Consider the following 21,838-nt stretch of genomic DNA (forward strand, 5'->3'; position numbering starts at 1 on the left):
CATTCCAAATCGTTAAATTCGTGGACCATTGTCTGCAAAATGCATAATGTATATTAATATTTGATGGCTGAATGCAAGGCCAGATTTTGTTGTATTCCAATCTATACTTCACTTTTTGTGGAATATATTTATGTTTCCTTGGAAGTGAAAACATTTTAACTATAGTGTAGCTTAATTACAAAACCGTATTAATCCAGAAGATAAGACGTTGAACAGTTAATGATTAGTGATGTTGGCACATATGGGAAAAAGTATGAACTCAAACATATTATAAAATATGCAAATCATTCAACATCTAAAAAATTCCTACACTCAAAAATGTGGCCTTCATTTAGTGTTTGTACAAAACTAATTATAGTTTTTATGAGTATGAACATGTGCCATTTAAAGAAAAATTCCAGCAGGTCCAAAGTCTTATTCACAAGTATTTGTAAAAGTTCGGCTCTAAATATAGATTAAAGAACTTTAAAATGCTTGCTACAGGGCAAACTGTAACAATTTGATATAGGTCTACTAACATCATGACTATCAGTGTGGCACCATTATTGGCATCAGTGACTACTGCTGATATCGTGACTAGCACTATACGGGATACAAGTTATTTTATTTCTGATTTAAGCCAATTGAGATTAGGGAAATTCATGATTTTCTGCATGCAATGTGAATTGCTATCAAGTGTAGTGAAATTCATGCGAAAATCATTAGGGTTGGCAGGTCTGCAATTTCAAACCTCAAGGTCACCAAATATTAAACTGGTGTACCGGTAACTTCAAGTCCTAAAATATACATATGCATTCATCATGCTAGACTTTGTGTGAAAAACAAAGTTAAGTTTTTCCAAATCCAATAATTAAATATTTTGCATAGATGTTTTAAACTGTGAGTGGAAATGTGTACCTTCACTCCAGCAGCCTTTCGCTTCATCAGCTCCTGTTCCAGGGGGAGCCAACGTGCAGGTATCTCCTCACCCCAGTATGGTTGCTGTGATGCCACCTCTACAATTTTCCTCTTCAAATCATCCAATTTGCTGTCCACAATAGTGTTGTCAATGGCAAAGTCCTCATCAACCAAGTGAAACCTGGTCGGTTTGTCTTTCAGATAAGAGCGGATCTGCCTGAAGTATCTCTCACATATCTCATAATATCTGCCCTAAAAACATTAGGAATGGATTGACAAAAAATATGAGCAATGGCAAAGACACTCAATTCATGACAACATAAGTATTTATAGAATTTATAAGTCCGTTTATCCTAATATGTAATGACAAACAACCCTATTTCATCTCTGACATAAATATGTATAAAAAGGATCTTGCAAAATATATATTTTTTTAAATTTATTTTTTGTTCTATTTGGATGTAACAAATATTTCCCTATTTAATTATTTTGTGCATAATGATTCAGATGTGAACTAGTTAATTTCAAAACAACAATTTTAAAACTTGCATATAGAAAAGTTTCTCTCAACTGATTTCACTATGAACCTGACTCTGTAGACTGGCAATTTATTTTATTTATGTGAATGGTATTTTAATAACAGCAATCCTATTTACATATAAAGAAATACAACTATACAATAGTAATAATAATAATAATCAACCCTCTGTAAATAAACCGAAATACAGCTCTTTTAAAAATAATAAATCCTCTGTAAATATACTGAAATACAAAAAGAAAAATGAAAAATATGCTGTTTTTCTTTCTTCTAAAATATTAAGTTTTGTCTTTAGCAGTTTGCTGTGGTTTTACTTCAAATGTCAGTATCTATCTTGAAGTTTTCTTTCTATGTCTGGACCACACTTTATGTAATAAATTATGTTGTCTCATTTTTTATAATAATCTCAAAGTGCAAATAATTGATCAGATATCCATTGCATTCAATGACACCAGAGACCCAAGAAGGCCTGATATTATTCATCTGGGTTGCATAAAATTACACATGACCATTTCACCCAGCTGATTGGGTAGATATGTAATAACAGGATTCCAAACACTGGATAACATTAATTGTAGCAGTCTGATAAAAATCAAATTTAACATATGGACTCTAAAGTGGTACAAAGACTCGGTTATCAGATTGCCTGATATAACACTTCGTGAGCAATAAATAACTGACTCCACTCCACCAAGACATGTTTTAGCATGATTTGCGGCAATATCTGCAGAGAGAGAGAGAGAGATTTCCTGTAACTTGCAGTATGTATATATCATACAGGACAGATTACATTTTTACAGCTGAACTTTCACAGAGGTAAAATGTAAGGCAGTCATAGAAAAAATTAACTGACTACATAACTGACTGTCAATAACAAAGGCAATAACTACATAACTGACTGTCAATGACAAGGGCAAGAACTACATAACTGACTGTCAATGACAAGGGCAATAACTACATAATTGACTGTCAATAACAAAGGCAATAACTACATAACTGACTGTCAATAACAAAGGCAATAACTACATAACTGACTGTCAATGACAAGGGCAATAACTACATAACTGTCAATGACAAGGACAATAACTACATAACTGACTGTCAATGACAAGGGCAATAACTACAAAACTGACTGTCAATGGCAAGTGCAATTACTACATAAGTGACTGTCAATGACAAGTGCAATAACTACATAACTGACTGCCAATAAAAAGGACATTATCCTAGGCAAACTGCAATTTGTTTGAAGTTAGTTGAAGAAATGATGCATGTTACACGAAACTTTGTATGCTGTCTTTGTTAAAAATTAGTGGCAAGCTCATGATCAGCAACATTTCCTTCAGGTTGGATTTTACTTCTGATATGAAACAAAAAACAGGATTTCCTTGAGGTCAGTTTTTACTTATGATATGAAACACAAAACAGGATTTCCTTGAGGTCAGTTTTTACTTATGATATGAAACACAAAACAGAATTTCCTTGAGGTCAGTTTTTACTTCTGATATGAAACAAAAAACATGATTTCCTTGATGTCAGTTTTTACTTCTGATATGAAACACCAAACAGGATCATTTTGGTAGTAGGAATAATGTACAACTGTGATTTATCTTTCAAGAACAAAACCAAGAAAACAGAAGTTCATTGAAGGATGAATCATCTGCAATGCAAGTAAAGCCCAACAAAATTAAACTTCCAAACTATTGACTTTGTGATGTGGGATCACCCTTTCTATTATGTGTGGATTTCACTGGTAATTACACCCAAAACTACTGATGTTTGGATGTGGGATCACCTTTTCTATTATGTGTGGATTTCATTGGTAATTGCACTCCAAACTATTGCCTTTGTGATGTGGAATCATGCTTTCTATTATGTGTGGATTACACTGGTAATTGCAGTCTTCTATACTCCTGATTAACTAAGCCCATTTTCCAATAAGACTTGTTTTGTGTTATGTCCAAGGGATTGTTGATTTTCAGATATAGTAACATTATCATTTTATATGAAGAGTATGATGTAAAACTTAGGTAGGGGTTAATTCCTCTGTGGAAAAGTTTTTCTGATGTGTTAACATGGTGTACTGGCACAACTCTTATCTAGCATGAGAAATTGTCAGTTTCCTTTTTATACTGATCTCTGAAAATGATATAATATATTCCACACATTCGCTAGGTACAGACAACATGCCATCTGTCCTCAGTGTCAGCAGCTACAGCAGTTCTTTATGCCCACTGATGTCACACAACAGAGCATATCCTTCCCCAAGATCATTAATCTAGTTTTAGTCTGATGTGCCAGGGGATAAATGGCAATGATTGTCCGAATGAAAAGGTTACTGATTCAAAAATCAGTTGTTTTAAATACCTCTTCATCACTATCATAGAAATAAAGCCTAAGAACTCCAGACAAAGTACTTTTTGGTTTAGTTCCTGTTGTGAAAGTGTGATTACTCTTGGCTGACCATGCAATGACATAGGGATCTTTGCATGGTCCCTGTACTCAATGTCTCTCTGCTTTGCATTCTTGTTTTTTTCCAATTGGATCCATGGCACATCAATCCCATCTATTCCACCAGTAATTTGTATTACTTGCCCATGTCAGCTTGTTTTGCAAGTTGTGCCAATATTCCATCATATATCCAAGATTTCGCTGGATGCACCAATAGATTGGTGTTCATTCTATGTTTGGTTGATCTCCCCATTATTTTCCAAGGCTTCTATTTTAAGCATAGTGAATTCTAATTGCAAAGGTCAAAGTAGTTGAGCAGCCCATCAGACGTGCATAGATGTTGAAGCCATTGTACCTAATGATGTTGCCAGTAACAAGCAGAGAAATTAAGCTAGCTGTAAGACTTGTGCCACAGCATGAAAGTGACATCGGCATTCCATTACTATGACTCTTGTGGAGGTCAGAAAAACAAAACCATTGCCAAGAGTACTAATAATGTCATTACCTTTGCTTTGTGTAAAACCAATGTTTTGAAAGTCTTGCATTGAATTCCAGGAATACAAACCAGATGCATGGATAGCATAATCCAGCCAATGGATATAATTATGTCTGATCAATGGTTGCAGCCATTCAATTGCCAGATAATTATATACAGCAGATAACAAGAACTATTCCAAGAAGAAATATTAATACGAAACAATTTTTACTTGTGACCATTGTCATAACTGTCAGACAAACCTTTGGCTTCTTCTTGCGACCTGGCAACAGTCCCGACTTCTTTTCTTCCTTGAGATGATCTTCAGCAGGCAAAGCCTGGGCACCTGCAAAAGGAATTTTTTATGCTGCAATCTTTGTTTCATAAATCCAACATATCTGAATGAAAAATCATTTTCCAACAGCGTTTGGAATTGATGGAAAAGCCAACAAATATCCCTGTTTCTTCAACAGGGATGGTATGCACACCTGTAAAAGGAATTGTTTATTTGCGGGGGGGGGGGAATACAGTGAACATGCCTTTACTAGAATTCATTATTGTAACGGATTGGGGGGGTATAGGCTAACTTGTGTAAACGTAATAATAAATTGCAAGAATGCTCAGAGTCAGGACCTTTTTTATTTTTGACTATGAAATTGTGATCAGATGCTTAGTACAAGGAATATGATTAAAACATGAATGTATGTGTTTGATTACGTGTAACGTATGCAATACACAAATGCTATAATATACTGGCCTTCATAACCTTAACATAATCATTCAGCGAGAAATGGACGACCCACGGAGTATTTTGAAAGTTAACCCTAAATTATAAGTGTGGTGGGAGATAGCTGCTTATTTATGTGGCACCATAATACTTTTATATTAAGCTTGAACCAATAGCAGTGAATTGAATTGATCCCTACTGTTGTACTATATATAATTCTAGTCTATTTTTGAGAATAAAGAAATTAAAATCTGTAGACTTGTCTTATTTCCACAAGTATCTATGAGCTTTTTAATCCCATCCAATAAAATTGTAATTATAACTACCTCGATGGTGGAGAGATCTTGATTAGAGCGCTAATGTTGACAGCTATCTGCCGAATTTCGAATTTCACTCCTGTTTATACTCTTTGGAAAGTAGTCATGTGATATAAACATAACCAATCATTGCTTGTCTGGGACGCCGAACAGGTCTGGTGGTGCCGAACAGATACTCTACAACCAGCGACTCAAACTGAGGGTTAATATACAAGTTAACTATCATTACTTGTCCGTTCACACTCTGTCATTAGCAAATATATAAACATTAAGTATTTTGCCGTGTCCGTCAAACGTCAACGTACCTGAAATCGTAACCAAGACAGTCAAGCTTGGGTGAAGAGTACACAACTACCGATGAATGCTGATAACATTGAAAATATATTGACCAGCATGAAAACGAAGAAAACACCATTAAATATTCAAAACATACTTATTCTAGTATAAAAGAAGGCAAGCATTTACAATCAACAAGTGAAATTTAATTTAAAAAATGTGCACTTGACAAATTTACTGTGTGGAACCGGTCATGTGATCTAGTGTCGGCCATCTTGTCTGCAGACGTATTTTCGTGATGTCAGCTGTTGGAGTCATAGAGCTTAGTGCTATTCAAATGATGAGTTGACATGGGAATTTAAGGGTGATAAACATTTTTCTTGGTGTGACAAATTCATATGAAACAAGATTGCAGAAGATTTTGTGAGTATTTAACGATGTGCGAGGTTGAATTTCATGACGCATGTTACCACATGACTGGCAATCACAGCTGACATAACATGAACGGTTTAATACATATATCAAGGTAAGTCGCGATCTATACGCTTCTGATACATTACAGTGTTTAACTTCATTCTTTCAGCAGTTTATATGTTCATTGACATGAACAACATGTTAAATTTATGACACAACCCCCCCCACCCTTCCCATCCATCCTATTACAGCTTAGAGCCCCAGGTCTATTACATTATTATATACAACATGCATGATCAGTTAAAATCTTGACAGGCTGAGAATAATTAAATGGCATCCACAACAAACTTGCTACCAGGTTTTTGTTAAACTGGTATTTTTTGGGTAAAATGGTGTTGTACACATCAAGATATATCCACATATAAAGTAACATAACTCACAGGCCAACTGAACTTGAGAAGTTGACCATATCACTGAAGTATACAAAACTATGACATATTATTTGGTGTAGATCAACATACAGACATGCCATCATGATCAAGCTTATGCCAATGCATGATAGACTATCTGATGATCATTTACATCTCTGTCTCATAAATCCTTATAAAGTATGTATCAGCAGTTTTACAAATCATGTATGTTACCACTTCCTTTAATTGTATTAAACCAGTCATTAATAATTTACGTTATTATGAGGGTGCTATTGACATAATATGGAATTGTCCCTTCTACTCCTTTAGTTTCAGAGTCAATCACTATTTATCACTATTTTAAAATAAAACAGCCAGCATTTCTAATAATTTCATCTACTCTTCCTGATAATTTAATAGTGCTGAAATCAATTTTCAGAAGAGAATACATTGGTTTTCAAATGGCTGTTGCATCAATTTTTAAAGTACCTAAGTCTTAATCAAACTCAGGCAGAGAACAACTGATTGGCCTACCATACTATATGCACTAACTGTAGTCCCTAAAACCTATCAACCTGACAGCAGCAATGTTGCCCTACAGATGTATGGGAACACCTTGAGGACAGAAATGCATCATAATATAAATCTTGTCAATCCCTATTGTTATACAGTGGTATAAAGCCATTCAAATCCAATGAAGCCCACAGACTTAATTCAGCAGAAATAGTGATTGCCATGGTGGCTATATTGAACATGACAAAGACTTAATTAATTCAGAATGAATAGTAATAACAAGATTTATAAGATGGTTGCCATGGTGGCTATATTGAACACCAGATAAACACCATTTTAAATTCGAACCAACTAGACTTAACATTTAATTGAATCCCATGCTCATATGACCATTCAGGAGGAGCAGAGATAACACAAATTGAAGATGGCCAATACATATTGATGTCCAAGCAGTACCATTTTCATCACAGTCCAAGTAGATCCTGGAATGGATGTGTGTGCAAAGTTTCATGGTAATCCTATAAGTATTTTTATAGTAGTGATATCAAGCTTTTGCTAACAGATGGATCAATGACAGATGACAGACAGCAGTCAATCACATAAGATCTACTGGCTTATGACCGGTAGACCTAATAAGGGGTAAATGTATTCTTTGACAGAATTGAATCAAGAAACATATAATTATTTATTGCCCATCACAATTAATCCTAACCTACTAATATCGCTTCACAAGCTATATGCAGTATACAATTTGCATACTTTGTATTACTGTAACTCTGTCAACCACTGTTCTTTGTAAGCTGGTATGTCTTTAAACTGCAAACCAGACTTCCAAATTACAGTGAGAAAATTGTAATGAATACTTGCTGTTCCAAACTTCCATCACAGTACTCATGATCACCATTTTGACTTCAAACTTCCATCAGTACTCATGATCACCATTTTGACTTCAAACTTCCATCATTACTCAAGATCACCTTTTCACTTCAAATTTATATCAGTACTCATGATTACCATTTTGACTTCAAACTTTCATCAGTACTCATAATCACCATTTTGACTTCAAACTTACATTAGTACTCATGATCACCATTTCAAACTTCAAACTTATCAGTACTCATGATCAACATTTTGACTTCAAACTTACATTAGTACTCATGATCACCATTCTGACTTCAAATTTATATCAGTACTCATGATTACCACTTTGATGTCAAACTTTCTTTCATCAGTACTCATGGTCACCATTTTGATTTCAAACTTCCATCAGTACTCATGATCACCTTTTGACTTCAAACTTACTATTCATTCAGGAATATGAGAAATAATCATTCATTATCCATTTATGTTAGATAACAACATTCCACCCTTGGTATCAGAATTCAAGATCTGATGCAAACTATTGACATAAGGGGAGACAAATCAATACAAAACTATAGTAACCATATACAAGGATATGCAAGTAACTTGACTCCTCCACAGTCATGAGTAATTATTAGACATTTGCCTATCATTCTTTAAATTGAGAATTCAGGTACTAACAGACATTTACATTTTAAAAAAATAAAATAATGACAACATACACTCTCGTTGTCTAAGTCACACATGGTTTAAATTCCCATAGTTCAAAAAATGATTCCCATCTCCTGCAAAAACAATTCAATGCAGGTATTTGTTAGCCTGTCCGAATGTTCAGCCAATGGTAACTTATACCAACATAAGTAAGACATCGCAAATTTGTTCCTCATAGACAACTGAAATACTTACTGTCCGTTTAACAGACACATTTATGCAGAGTTCCTCTGTTGCATTGCATTTCTATCCAAGCAGATACATATCAATGGAGACACTTCCCATTAAGGTGTCTAAAATGATAAGTAATGTACTTTAATTGTACCTGAGAACAACTTTGGAATATCTCCTTTATGTTACATACTTTGTTAGAAGCTGAACATACCATGAGGATAAGCAAAAGTGGAACAGAATCTACAAAGGGATGATTTCCAATTGTATCAGTTTGTTGTCTTACGTTAATATGTGTACAGGAGTGGGAATAGCCAACAGCATTCCTCTTTCAAAGTTAAAAATGAATGCATGTGGGTCATGATGGTTCTTTTCCATCTGCTGGAAGTACAGTGTGAATAATTCTATTGCTATGAGGTCTGAAGTGTGGCAGTATATAGTGATGTATAGCAATGGGGCATCATGCCGCACTCATGTAGCATCATGTCCCACCCAATCAGATTATCCTGACACCAGGCCAACCAGTCCTAACACTACCTTCTTAATACTGAGCACCATGCAAAGTGGCTGCTTGTACCATTTGTATAAGTCCTTGGTATGATTTGGCCAGGGTTTAAACCCACGACCTCCCTCATCAGAGACAGGTGTTCTAACCACATAGACCACAAGAGCAGTCAAGAAAATCAGTAATAGGCAATGTGAATGCTAAGTATGCAGTCAAGAAAATCAGTAATATGCAATGGGAATGCTAAGTATGCAGTCAAGAAAATCAGTAATATGCAATGGGAATGCTAAGTATGCAGTCAAGAAAATCAGTAATAGGCAATGGGAATGCTAAGTTTCCTTACTATGCCTCGTGTCTCCTTCTAAGGGCACATAAGCTGTAATTGTTCTATCTTGTTAAGAACATGATTACTGAAATGTGCTTACCATCAAAACTGGCTGGCAAATCAAGCAGATTAATTGGCTGTGTTGGTTTAATTGAGTCTGGTGGTTGTGGGGCCACAACCACTTGACCACTAGATTCAGGTTTTGTCTCTGCAAAACTAAATTCCTCAGCCGATTATGCATACAGCCAGCAGCTTCTTTGATGCATCTAAACATTGTATTCAACAACAAAGTTCACAAAGATTGCTCTAATTTCAACAGCGAAAAGCATCATGGGGTGACTCTGATAATCAGAGCCATCAGGTTACACCCATCATGTAGCGCTCTTAAGCCAAGAAGATTGGGCTTGAGAGGTGATATCCTGCTTGACTGTTTTTATGGGCAAAAGAGTCATGTGAAGTTACCACAACTTGTATATATGCAGTTCAAGTTGTACTTGGGGGCACATACATAATTATAAATGTAACTGGTTCTTAGCTACAAAACCTGTTAGCATCATTATGATCGCTAAACATTCTGATTGGAACTGAAGATAGTTTTTTTTTAGCATTGACTGAAAAAGCAGATAACTCATTCACCCTGCATGCTGAAGTGAAAGCTATCAGGAAATAGGTTTCTTATAACAACAGCTTCAGCAAGGTCTGGGTGAATGGCTCGGAGCTATCTGAACTGAGTCATGTAATGACCCAGGACTTCATTTTGGAAACGTAGTGAGGGATTTTGGCCTATTTAAATCAAAACTAAACTTGCAGCAACAGCAAGGGGAGATAATGGCAAAAGATAATGCTTTTTGCCTATATGATATAGACAGAAAATACCAATGATTGCCATTAAGTAGGGCTTGATTTGGGATGTATCAGGAATATATTCCTAATGTTAATGTGATCACAGAACACATTCAAAAGACAAGTAAGTGTACTGCTTATGGAATTAGAATATCAGTCTACCAGGCTGGCTGGCTGGGGTAGGGAAGTGTGTGTGTACGTGTCTATATATATATATGGGGAAATGGGGGGGAAATACTGTAACGTGCCAAGGGTCAAGGTCAAATAAAATGGAATAGATGGACAGCTCACGCCTTTTTCAGTTACTAGACCTCTCCAGTGTATTGTAGTGTCAAGAAATATGTGTTCACTACAAAAGTTCTTATATAGGTCATAAAAGCACAAAACAAAACAAATATAAATAGTCAACACAATTTATTATATGTCTTCCAGGGTTGAATGTGTTTTCTCACAAAATCTAGTGCTCAGAATAGTGAATTATATGATTGGCCAATTTTCAGAACAGATGTTTCATAAAGCATGTTGAAATGACAACAATAATTTCAGTGTTAAATTGCATGTGAAAATCAGCATAAATGTTTCATTTGTCGTAATTCACATCATCTCTAACTCAGATAATCCCAATTCCCAAACTAATCTTATACAGAAAAAGAAGCTAATTATCCCAAAGTTTGTTCATATAACGTACCGAAGTGGTAATGATTTTGTGCACCCAATCAAGGTTCGGAACCACACCCGGGTTTGTGTTTTAGAGTCCTATGGTAAATATGTTAGAGGCAAATTCTGGAACCGGATGTTAATAGTTTGTCGGGTTTGTTGTCTGAGACACAGTGTGTCGTTTTGAGCGACACAGTCTGAAACCGAATGTCGATAGTTTGTCGCTTGAGTTGAATGCGACAATGTGTGTCGTTTTGAGCGACACAGTGTGTCGTTGTGTTGGGTATATTATTTCGACAACTAAATGACACAACCACTACAAAATGGATGGAAATTTGTGATTTCAAAATGTTACATGAAATTGAGTAGGAAATTCGATAATGCCAATCGGAATATTAAATTTCCAATGGATAGCAGACGGCTGTGTTCATGACGACACAGTGACAATGTCGTCAGCTAAATCACTCTGTGGGAGTTTTTATCTGATATAACGAGGAAATAAACGTTGAAACAATTTCAGAGAAACTTTATAGTAGTCATTATGAGTACTAAATTTAATGTGTCGGTAGTAACTAGTCTACCTTGCTTTTAAGGCTTGAAATTATCAGTTGAGACTTTTTGCTTGGTCTTCAGACCTTTACTGGAATCCAGTAGAACCACAACTGCCAAAACGGCGGATCTCACCCCTATTTATAGGTTTTGGGGACACACTCGGGAAATTCATGACAAAGTTTTCACGAATATGACTAAATATGGAAGAATTCGGAAAGATTAACCTAAGCACCTCCTAGCGGAAAGCCGAGCGCTCAATACACACACAGTAGTAAAAATGGCGCCCGATTTCAAACGACAAAAATAACAATTATTTCACAATAAATTATACAAAGATTCAACATTGATGACGAACGGTTTCATCACACTGGTGACGAAAAATTATGAACTTTCACGAGTCTTACCTTAATCCTGGAGAAAAATGGATAGAATTGCCTATTTCTCTCGCAAAATACAAGGTAAGTGATAACAGTTTACAATCCTGTCATGTACACACTGAGGTTCAAAAATCTTTACCCAGATGACAAATATTTAAACAAATCATTTTTATATGATTTACATATTGTATCAAATCAATTTTCCTTTGTCCAGGCGTCATATTACAAAAACTGATACTACAGTTACTATTATTTGCATTGAAACAGAGGTACGGCTTTCTAACATGAAGGGAATGTAAACAATAAATGGAGATTATAAATTATCTCCAACATTAATGATATGTGCAAATGCACTTTATAAAAATACAAGTTGACAGGTAGTCAGGATTGTTTCACTACTACCCTTTCCCTGCAGACAATTAGTAATCAATGTTTATTTAATCTATTCATATTTTATGAATATTTATGTAACAAATATAGGGATAAGTCACATGAGGTAGAAGATTGAAATCCTAAGGAAGCATGGATTATACTGTAAATAATTTCCAACCCCTATGTAAATGTGATGTGTACATCTGTATGTGTGTGACATGATGACTGAATATATTACATCTATTACATCAATGTGTGTTCCATGTGTCAATCAGAATACTAGAAGTGAAATAATTCATGTATGTGTATGTTTGTGTGTATTAATGACTGGATGAATTACATCTATTACATCAATGTGATTTTTTACATCAATGTGATTTCTCCTTGTCATACAGAATGCTTGGGGTGAAATGATACCTCAATTTAGCAATGCACTAATACATGCATAATGAAGTACTTTACTCATCATTTAATAACCACTTTCATCATAAAGGAGACATTCCAAATGTGTCCCCATGTATAATGAAGTACTTGACTCATCATTGAATAATCACCTGCATCATAAAAGAGACATTCCAAATGTCCCCATGCATAATGAAGTACTTTGTTCATCACTGAATAATCACTTTCATCATAAAGGAGACATTCCAAATGTGTCCACATGTATAATGAAGTACTTTACTCATCACTGAATAATCATTTGCATCATAAAAGAGACATTCCAAATGTCCCCATGCATAATGAAGTACTTTGCTCGTCACTGAATAATCACTTTCATCCTAAAGGAGACATTCCAAACGTGTCCCCATGTATAATGAAGTACTTTACTCATCACTGAATAATCATTTGCATCATAAAAGAGACATTCCAAATGTCCCCATGTATAATGAAGTACTTTACTCATCATTCAATAATCACTTTCATCCTAAAGCAGACATTCCAAATGTGTCCCCATCTATAATGAGGTACTTTACTCATCATTCAATAATCACTTGCATCGTAAAGGAAACATTCCAAATGTGTCCCCATGTGTAATGAAGTACTTTACTCATCATTCAATAATCACTTTCATCCTAAAGCAGACATTCCAAATGTGTCCCCATGTATAATGAAGTACTTTACTCATCATTTAATAACCACTTTCATCATAAAGGAGACATTCCAAATGTGTCCCCATGTATAATGAAGTACTTGACTCATCATTGAATAATCACCTGCATCATAAAAGAGACATTCCAAATGTCCCCATGCATAATGAAGTACTTTACTCATCATTCAATAATCACTTGCATCATAAAAGAGACATTCCAAATGTCCCCATGCATAATGAAGTACTTTGTTCATCACTGAATAATCACTTTCATCATAAAGGAGACATTCCAAATGTGTCCACATGTATAATGAAGTACTTTACTCATCACTGAATAATCATTTGCATCATAAAAGAGACATTCCAAATGTCCCCATGCATAATGAAGTACTTTGCTCGTCACTGAATAATCACTTTCATCCTAAAGGAGACATTCCAAACGTGTCCCCATGTATAATGAAGTACTTTACTCATCATTCAATAATCACTTTCATCATAAAAGAGACATTCCAAATGTCCCCATGTATAGTGAAGTACTTTACTCATCATTCAATAATCACTTTCATCCTAAAGCAGACATTCCAAATGTGTCCCCATGTATAATGAGGTACTTTACTCATCATTCAATAATCACTTGCATCGTAAAGGAAACATTCCAAATGTGTCCCCATGTGTAATGAAGTACTTTACTCATCATTCAATAATCACTTTCATCCTAAAAGCAGACATTCCAAATGTGTCCCCATGTATAATGAAGTACTTTACTCATCATTTAATAATCACTTTCATCCTAAAGGAGACATTCCAAATGTGTCTTCCATGTATTATGAGTATGTGAGAAAGCTTGCCAAAGCTTCTCATGGGTCGGTGGTTCTTTCCGGTGTTTTTCTGGGTTCTTCCTCCACCAATAATACTGGCCGCCATGTATAGCCTATCATGTGCTAAAAATGGCATTAAACCCTACAACACGTATAATGTCTACCCATGTATAATGAAGTAATATACTCATCATTGAATAACCACTTTCATCATAAAGGAGACATTCCAAATGTGTCCCCATGTATAATGAAGTACTTTACTCATCACTGAATAATCACCTGCATCGTAAAGGAAACATTCCAAATGTGTCCCCATGTATAATGAAGTACTTTACTCATCATTCAATAATCACCTGCATCATAAAAGAGACATTCCAAACGTGTCCCCATGCATAATGAAGTAATATACTCATCATTGAATAATCACTTTCATCATAAAGGAGGCATTCCAAATGTGTCCCCATGCATAATGAAGTACTTTACTCATCATTCAATAATCATTTTCATCATAAAGGAGGCATTCCAAATGTGTCCCCATGCATAATGAAGTACTTTACTCATCATTCAATAACCACTTTCATCATAAAGGAGACATTCCAAATGTGTCCCCATGCATAATGAAGTACTTTCTCATCATTCAATAATCACTTTCATCATAAAGGAGACATTCCAAATGTGTCCCCATGCATAATGAAGTACTTTACTCATCATTTAATGATCACTTTTGTGACAAGTTACTCTGCTGATTTATATATTGTTTACTCAGATTAAATTTGATGGGCACACTTCTGGTGTGTCATGCAATGAATTACATTACACTGAATTCAGATTGTTTGTTTCTGTCCAGGGTAAACAATAACTACGAATCACAACTTAATATTGCTCACACTCCTTATGCAACACACGGGAATTATTGGCAATGAAATATTTTATCAGACGTTTAAACAAAATTATTGTAGTAACTATACCTGTATTTTGTGATAACCTATTTTAAATAGACACAGATCAGAACAGAAGCATGCTTAATGTACAAGTCATACATGTATTAAATAGCCTCTCTTTAGTGGTTCTCAAACTGAATCATTGTTGAAATTTAATAAACCAATATCAATGAACAACCTGTTTTACTATGACATTTGTCTCAAGTCCAATTGAAATGAATAACAAAACTGATCAAACCACAGGACCATAACCTATCAGAGGAAAGTGCATCTCTTAAACTGCAAACAATTATTTATGGATTTTACCTATCCCATTTACCTACCTGTAATGTTCACGAGAGGCACCGCCTCTGCTAACCCTTTTGTTTTCCCTGGTTTAAAGAACTTCACCTCAGCTCCAAGGATGGTTGAGGCCCTGGGTTCTTTATTGGAGGCAACAACAGCTGGTATTGATGTCGTGGACTGGGTGAACTCTGCTGTTTCAGCTATCACAGACTTGGTCTCTGACTCTTTTCCTTTTGCTGGTTTTCCTGTCTAAACAAATTAAACAAGACTGGTAATACTCCCTTGCGGAAATTATGTGCAACAGCCCAAATCTAAGCAGGACCATGCCATTGTTAAGGCAAATCATGTATGAATTTCAAGCTGGGTTTAACTGTTTACAGTATTTCATACCCTGCTTCTACAAATCAGGCTTCATAGTCTCAAACAATGGTCTTATCATAAACTCATTTTATTACAACAAATGGGTAAGAACAAAAGGTATCTACATCTAAGTTAACACAGAAAATCTGCTGATCCTCTAATGCTTTGGTAAGACAAAAATATACTGGGTATTTGAGAATTTTTTTGGTGGGGGAAGCATAAAACTGACTTAAGTTTCATAATGTAATAAATCTGTTATCATTGCATTGCCATGGTTCTAGTCCCTGCCAAAGACCCCAAGAACAGTATTCCCTGCTCCAGTTAGTAACTGAAGGTCTATAATAAAATTAACATGATCCTAGTTTGATACCTTAGCCTACTTCAACAACTGAAATATCAGCCTTCATTTACCTGGACTGAAACTTAGGGGAATATGATGATCATTGTTGGAAGAGGGAATTCTGCATCATTTATATGGCAAGTACTGTATTTTCACGTATATAAGACGAGTCTGAAATAACATTTTACTTACCCCGCACCCTAAGTGCATGTTATATTCATGGGCATCTTATCTAATTATTTGTTTACACAAACGAAAACTCAGTCAACAATTTTTATAATAAACATTTACTAAAAATACTGTTTATCTTGAGTTAAAATCAAACTATTCATCTTCATCGTCATCAGTTTCTGCTTCAAATCCATAGAAACTTTCATCAAATTCACTCTTGTCGCCAAATACCTCCATAGCCGCTGCTAATCGATCCTCATTGGTGTCTGTGACTGGTTCTGGAATTATCCCACTTTCTGAAGCTATTATGATTGTTGTTGTTTTCACTTTCTCCCATGCCCCGAGAACCCAATTACACACCTCTACGTACATTGCATCACGTTGTCGACCAGTTGGCGTGAAGGTGTGTTTCCAGCTAATCATCCAACGATCCCATTCCTCACGAACAGATGTCTTAAATGGATGATGGATGGCAACATCCAAAGGCTGGAGCTTACAAGTCAGACCACCTGGTAGAATGGCTATATGGTCTCCAGCACTGTTGTGTTTCTGCACAGTTGTCTCCTTATGGGCAGCCAATCACGCCGAAAATCAGAAGAGATTGCTTCTTGAAAAATCCACCTCTTCTTGGTCTGAAGCAAGTATCCATCCAGGTTTTTGTCACCTCTGTATTCATCCAGCTTTTTTATTGCAGACAACAACAACTCCAGCTGGCAAAGTTTCTCTGGGCATGGTTATCCTTTTAAAGATAACCATGAGTTTCAGTTTTCCTCCTGCAGCTGTGCAGGCCAACACAACAGTTAACTTCATTCATTCATGTCCCGTGGTATTAACCGCTACTGTCTTTACTCCTTTCTCTGCCACTGATCTGCTAGCTGGAATATCAAATGACATTGGAACCTCATCCATGTAGATGATGTCATCATCTGCCAACTTCATTTCAGTTAATTCCTTCTGAACAAAGGTGTAGAAAACATCCAGTTTATTCTCCCAGTCATCTGGAAGCTTCTGCCCAACAGCTGTATGTGCCTGGACTGCAAGGTTGTTCAGTTTCATGAACTCGTACACCCAGTTTGCACTGTCACGAAAGTCCATGATCTTCATTTCTTTAGCAATAATTCGAGCCTTGAGTTTGATCGATATCGTTGAAACCACACACTTACTGTCACGTTGCGAACATACCCAGTTGGCAAGATTTTCTTCAAATTTGGCCATCTTGCCTTTCTACCTCTATGAGATCATTTCCTTGGATTCATCTTCTTAAGCTCCTCTTCCTTCAACTTCCAGTCATGTACATTCTTCTCACTGCAACTAACTTCTCTTCCAGCAGCTCTGTTGCCATGCTCCTTGGCAAACTTGATGATGTCTAATTTACAATCGGCCGTATACGATTTTCGTTTCAGCATCGTGAAAATTGTATCAATGCTCAAGAGATTGATCACTCATTTATTTATTAACAAGAAATTGATCCCACGTATACCCTATATACTGGTATATACTAACCCCAGCTGCTGAAGCCAAGGTCTAGCGGCCTAGAGGTAGATAAGATCAAACGATAACCATTGCGGCTCTGCCTCAAACAATTATTTGAACTCCAGCCAAAACGGTCAATGAAGCCTTGTTTACATCAGGTGAGTGATCGAAACATTGCAGATATTTGCGTTTATGACAAAGGATAGTACCGGTAGCCACTTTGATGCACCTGGTTTGAAAACGGATGTTCACCGGTACATATTTGAACAAAACAACACACAGAATTATTCAAAAGATTTTATTAAACTTTATTGGAACACTAAGGATAAGTACTTAACAAAATAATATTAGATACAGATCAATACCATAAGTAACTTATAAGTTATTAAAAATCAATGCTATGTCATCTGCAGTCAATATAGGGTTTGCTCAGTTCGGCAGATGGCGAGGCCGACTGTGTCTTATATTCGTGGGTGTCTTATTTAAAATAGTTTTTACACAAATTGTCAAAACACGCATCTTATAATTGGGTGCATCTTATAATTGGGTGTGTCTAATATACGCAAAAATACGGTATTGCTAAAATAGTTGTATCACCTGTATAACTATAATGTTATGGCAGTAATACAATTCTCTCACAGATGTTTTATTTTATTGCGAATTTGCCAGTTTTATCCCCCATATAACGTTAACGTTATGGCAATAATACAATCCTAACACCGATGTTTTATTTTATTGCTGAATTTGCCAGTCTGATGGCCTAAGATAAGCTGTAAAGTGAACTTGTCATTGTTGTCATCAAGTTTTTCTACTGCTGACTGGAGTATGGTTTGAAAGTTTGTGGGTCTGATGCGACTGTACTAAAAGTTACCCTTACTAAAGTGTACCATTAAGCAAAGGTAAATGTGATATCCTTACTAAAGTGTACCATTAAGCAATGGTAAATGTGATACCCTTACTAAAGTGTACCATTAAGCAAAGATAAAAGTGATCTGATACAACTGGACTGAAAGTTTCTCTCCACGGTACATGTACCATTAATCAAAGGTGTGTGTGTGTGCAATTAGGATTTTTAATGTAGCTGTAACAATTTTTCAGTCACGACTGCAGTGTAGCAGTTTATAGCAATGTATAGCACTGGGGCATCATGCTGCAGACATGCAGCATGATGTCCCACCCAGTCACATTATCCTGACACCAGGCCAGCCAGTCCTAAGGCAAGCCTCTTAATACTGAGCACCTAGCGAAGCAGCTGTTAGTACCATTTTTGTAAGTCTTTGGTATGACTCAGCCGGGGATCGAACCCAAGACCTCCCGCTTCAGAGGTGGACACTCTAACCACTAGGCCACCAGAGCAGTTCGTTAATCAAATGTAAATGTGGGTCTGATACAACTGGTCTGAAAGGAACCCTAGCTATGGTGTACCATTAATCAAAGGTAAATGTAGGTCTGATACAACTGGACTGAAAGGTACCATAGCTATGGTGTACCATTAATTAAAGGTAAATGTGGGTCTGATAAAACTGGACTGAAAGGTACCATCACTATGGTGTACCATTAATTTAAGGTAAATGTGGGTCTGATAAAACTGGACTGAAAGGTACTCTCACTATGGTGTACCATTAATCAAAAGTAAAATGAAAGAAATGTGGAGTTGAAAGAGGAATTATTCCAAAAGAACCAAATAGCAGCAACAGCCCTGACCTCATGAACTTTGATTGAAATGAAACATGCATCACTCCCTGTGAGAGAATGGTGTGCTCATTTAATAGTCCAAATAATGCATCTTGAGATGGTACACTGTAGCTGCCAAAATATCGGAAATACCTCTCTAGAGGAGGAAGACAGTTATGACCCTTTCTTTTCTCTTTAAGTTGGATAGATATAATTATAGACCTCTAACTGGGCAAGAGTCTAAATTGATCACCGTCAGCATAATTATGACTGAGAATTTTAGGAGGAAGTGATGTTACAAAAGAAAGCAGATTCCAGGCCTGAAGTTTATGTTAGCACAAAAGAGAATCATAGTTACAAATAAAGCACAACTCATTTGTACTGAGAAAGCATGGATTTCACTCCTCTCAACATTGCTAGGGATAGAAGGAAGACAGTTGTACAGGTCGGTTTAATTGTAGTTCTGCTACGAATTATAGGTTGTCTGAAGCAACCATGATGTAACTCTGAAATCCAAGAGGACTGAAACCCATAAGGACTTTAAATGAGCCACTACTACACCCGTTCCCAATGTGAGGGCTCAGGAATTGGATACTGTAAACAGAAAATAAGGAAAGTAGACGGAGGTCAACAATGAACACAGTGGCTTGTATCTCTGTTTACACTGTAATGATCAGTCATATATGTACTATATAACAATAGAAAAATATGTTGTAAATAGGTTTAGGATATCATTTTTCCTTGTCTAGTGAGAGGGCAGTATTCCATTCAGCAAGTTGCACTTGTATATTAAGCGGCTGCAGTCATGGTAATGTCAAGTGGTAGTGTGGGAAAATGATCGGGCATTAAAGGTGTCAATGGGTATGCAGGTACTCATCTGTTCATAATTACCTGGGTAATATAATTAGCTATAGGGCACCCATTTAGTTAATGTATAAAAGCAACATGTTTCCAAGTTCAGATCAAAGATTATATCTGGCGACGTCAAGAGAGAGACACAGAATAAGGAGTACAGTTCGATGCTCGTGTCACGTGACATTTATCCATCGCAGACCTCCGTCTACTGATCTTATATTCTCAACAGTTCGACCATTTGGCTATGTATGTCAAACAGTTTCCTTATTTTCTATTTATAGTAACTGTACATGACATGTTTCCAAGAAAACAGATGGGTTTCTTGAATTTGAAATATGCGTGTTTGATTCATTCTAGTCTGATACAAACTTTAGTAGCAGACCAGTCTATACTGAAAACCTATGGAGCCCAATATTAGGTGAAACATGATTTACTGATGTGAATCATGGATGATACATCGCTAAAATATAATAGAGGAGAGGAATTTTATTATAATGAAGAACATGTTGCATCAGGAAAAGGAAAATCAATAGAACATTACAAATTCTGAAAGAGGAATCTAATAGTGATATAATACAGCATTCAGTATTTTTGGTCTTGTCTTTATGACGTTTCAGCGAAAAGTTAAACCTGATATTGACTAGTTAAAGTGAATGTTGTGTATAAATAATCATAATTTTGTTCTGTTTCTGTAATTTCGTACTAACCCACATGGATTTAGCTGATTTGTTGTTGTTGTTGTTGTGGGGTTTAACGCCATTTTTCAGCACACGATAGGCTATACATGGCGGCCCGTATTAATGGTGGAGGAAGAACCCGGGAAAACCCCGGAAAGAACCACTGACCCTCGAGAAGCTACTGGCAATCTTTCTCACATACCCACATTGGTTGAATCTTAGACTCGAACCGCCAAAGACAGAGGTGAGATGGCAGTGATCCGTAATGAAGATGCCTTAGACCACTCGGCCACTTGGGACCCCTTTAGCTGATTTGTGACTAAAGCTTTAAATAACTGCAGCAGACCCAGGCGAGAAAGGAGAGAAGTGTCCTCCGTTGTACTATTATATAGCATGCAATTAAAAGCAATGATACGAGCCCCTGTGACAATGAATAAATGCACACACAACACAAGCCTCAAAGAGTAAACATTATTCTGTCTCCATCTGAACTTGAAAACATTTTTAAGAGGTATCTGGTTGTCCATTTTATTACCTAGGTTATTATCAACGAGCCGGTACACAATAATAAGTCAGGCAATAATTTAGAATTTTGCAATTTAACCATGCATGAGTTTTGATGTTATCTACATCTAAAATCTAATACAGTGTCAAACAAATAAATATACTGGTAGTCACTTTAGTAATCCAAAGTCCAAGATTGTCGATCAAATGAACATATTCACTTTATTACATGCAATGTCCAATACAGTCACTCAAATGAAC

General features: G+C 36.1%; 1 protein-coding gene across 1 annotated transcript in view; it reads right to left on the reverse strand.

Moving 5' to 3' along the window:
* LOC149788681 (uncharacterized) overlaps positions 1 to 21,838 on the reverse strand; it is a 102,046-nt gene that overhangs the window by 52,344 nt on the left and 27,864 nt on the right. Inside the window, exons 5-7 of the mRNA XM_089974748.1 lie at positions 15,562 to 15,772; positions 4,622 to 4,704; positions 898 to 1,149 (exon numbers count right to left, since the gene is read on the reverse strand). Of these exons, the coding sequence (XP_089830874.1) occupies positions 898 to 1,149; positions 4,622 to 4,704; positions 15,562 to 15,772 (546 nt within the window). The remainder of the gene's footprint in view (positions 1 to 897; positions 1,150 to 4,621; positions 4,705 to 15,561; positions 15,773 to 21,838) is intronic.

The sequence above is a fragment of the Sinohyriopsis cumingii genome, chromosome 11, assembly GCF_028554795.1.
Source record: "Sinohyriopsis cumingii isolate HCF-2022 chromosome 11, ASM2855479v2, whole genome shotgun sequence".
Taxonomy (NCBI): Eukaryota; Metazoa; Mollusca; class Bivalvia; order Unionida; family Unionidae; genus Sinohyriopsis; species Sinohyriopsis cumingii.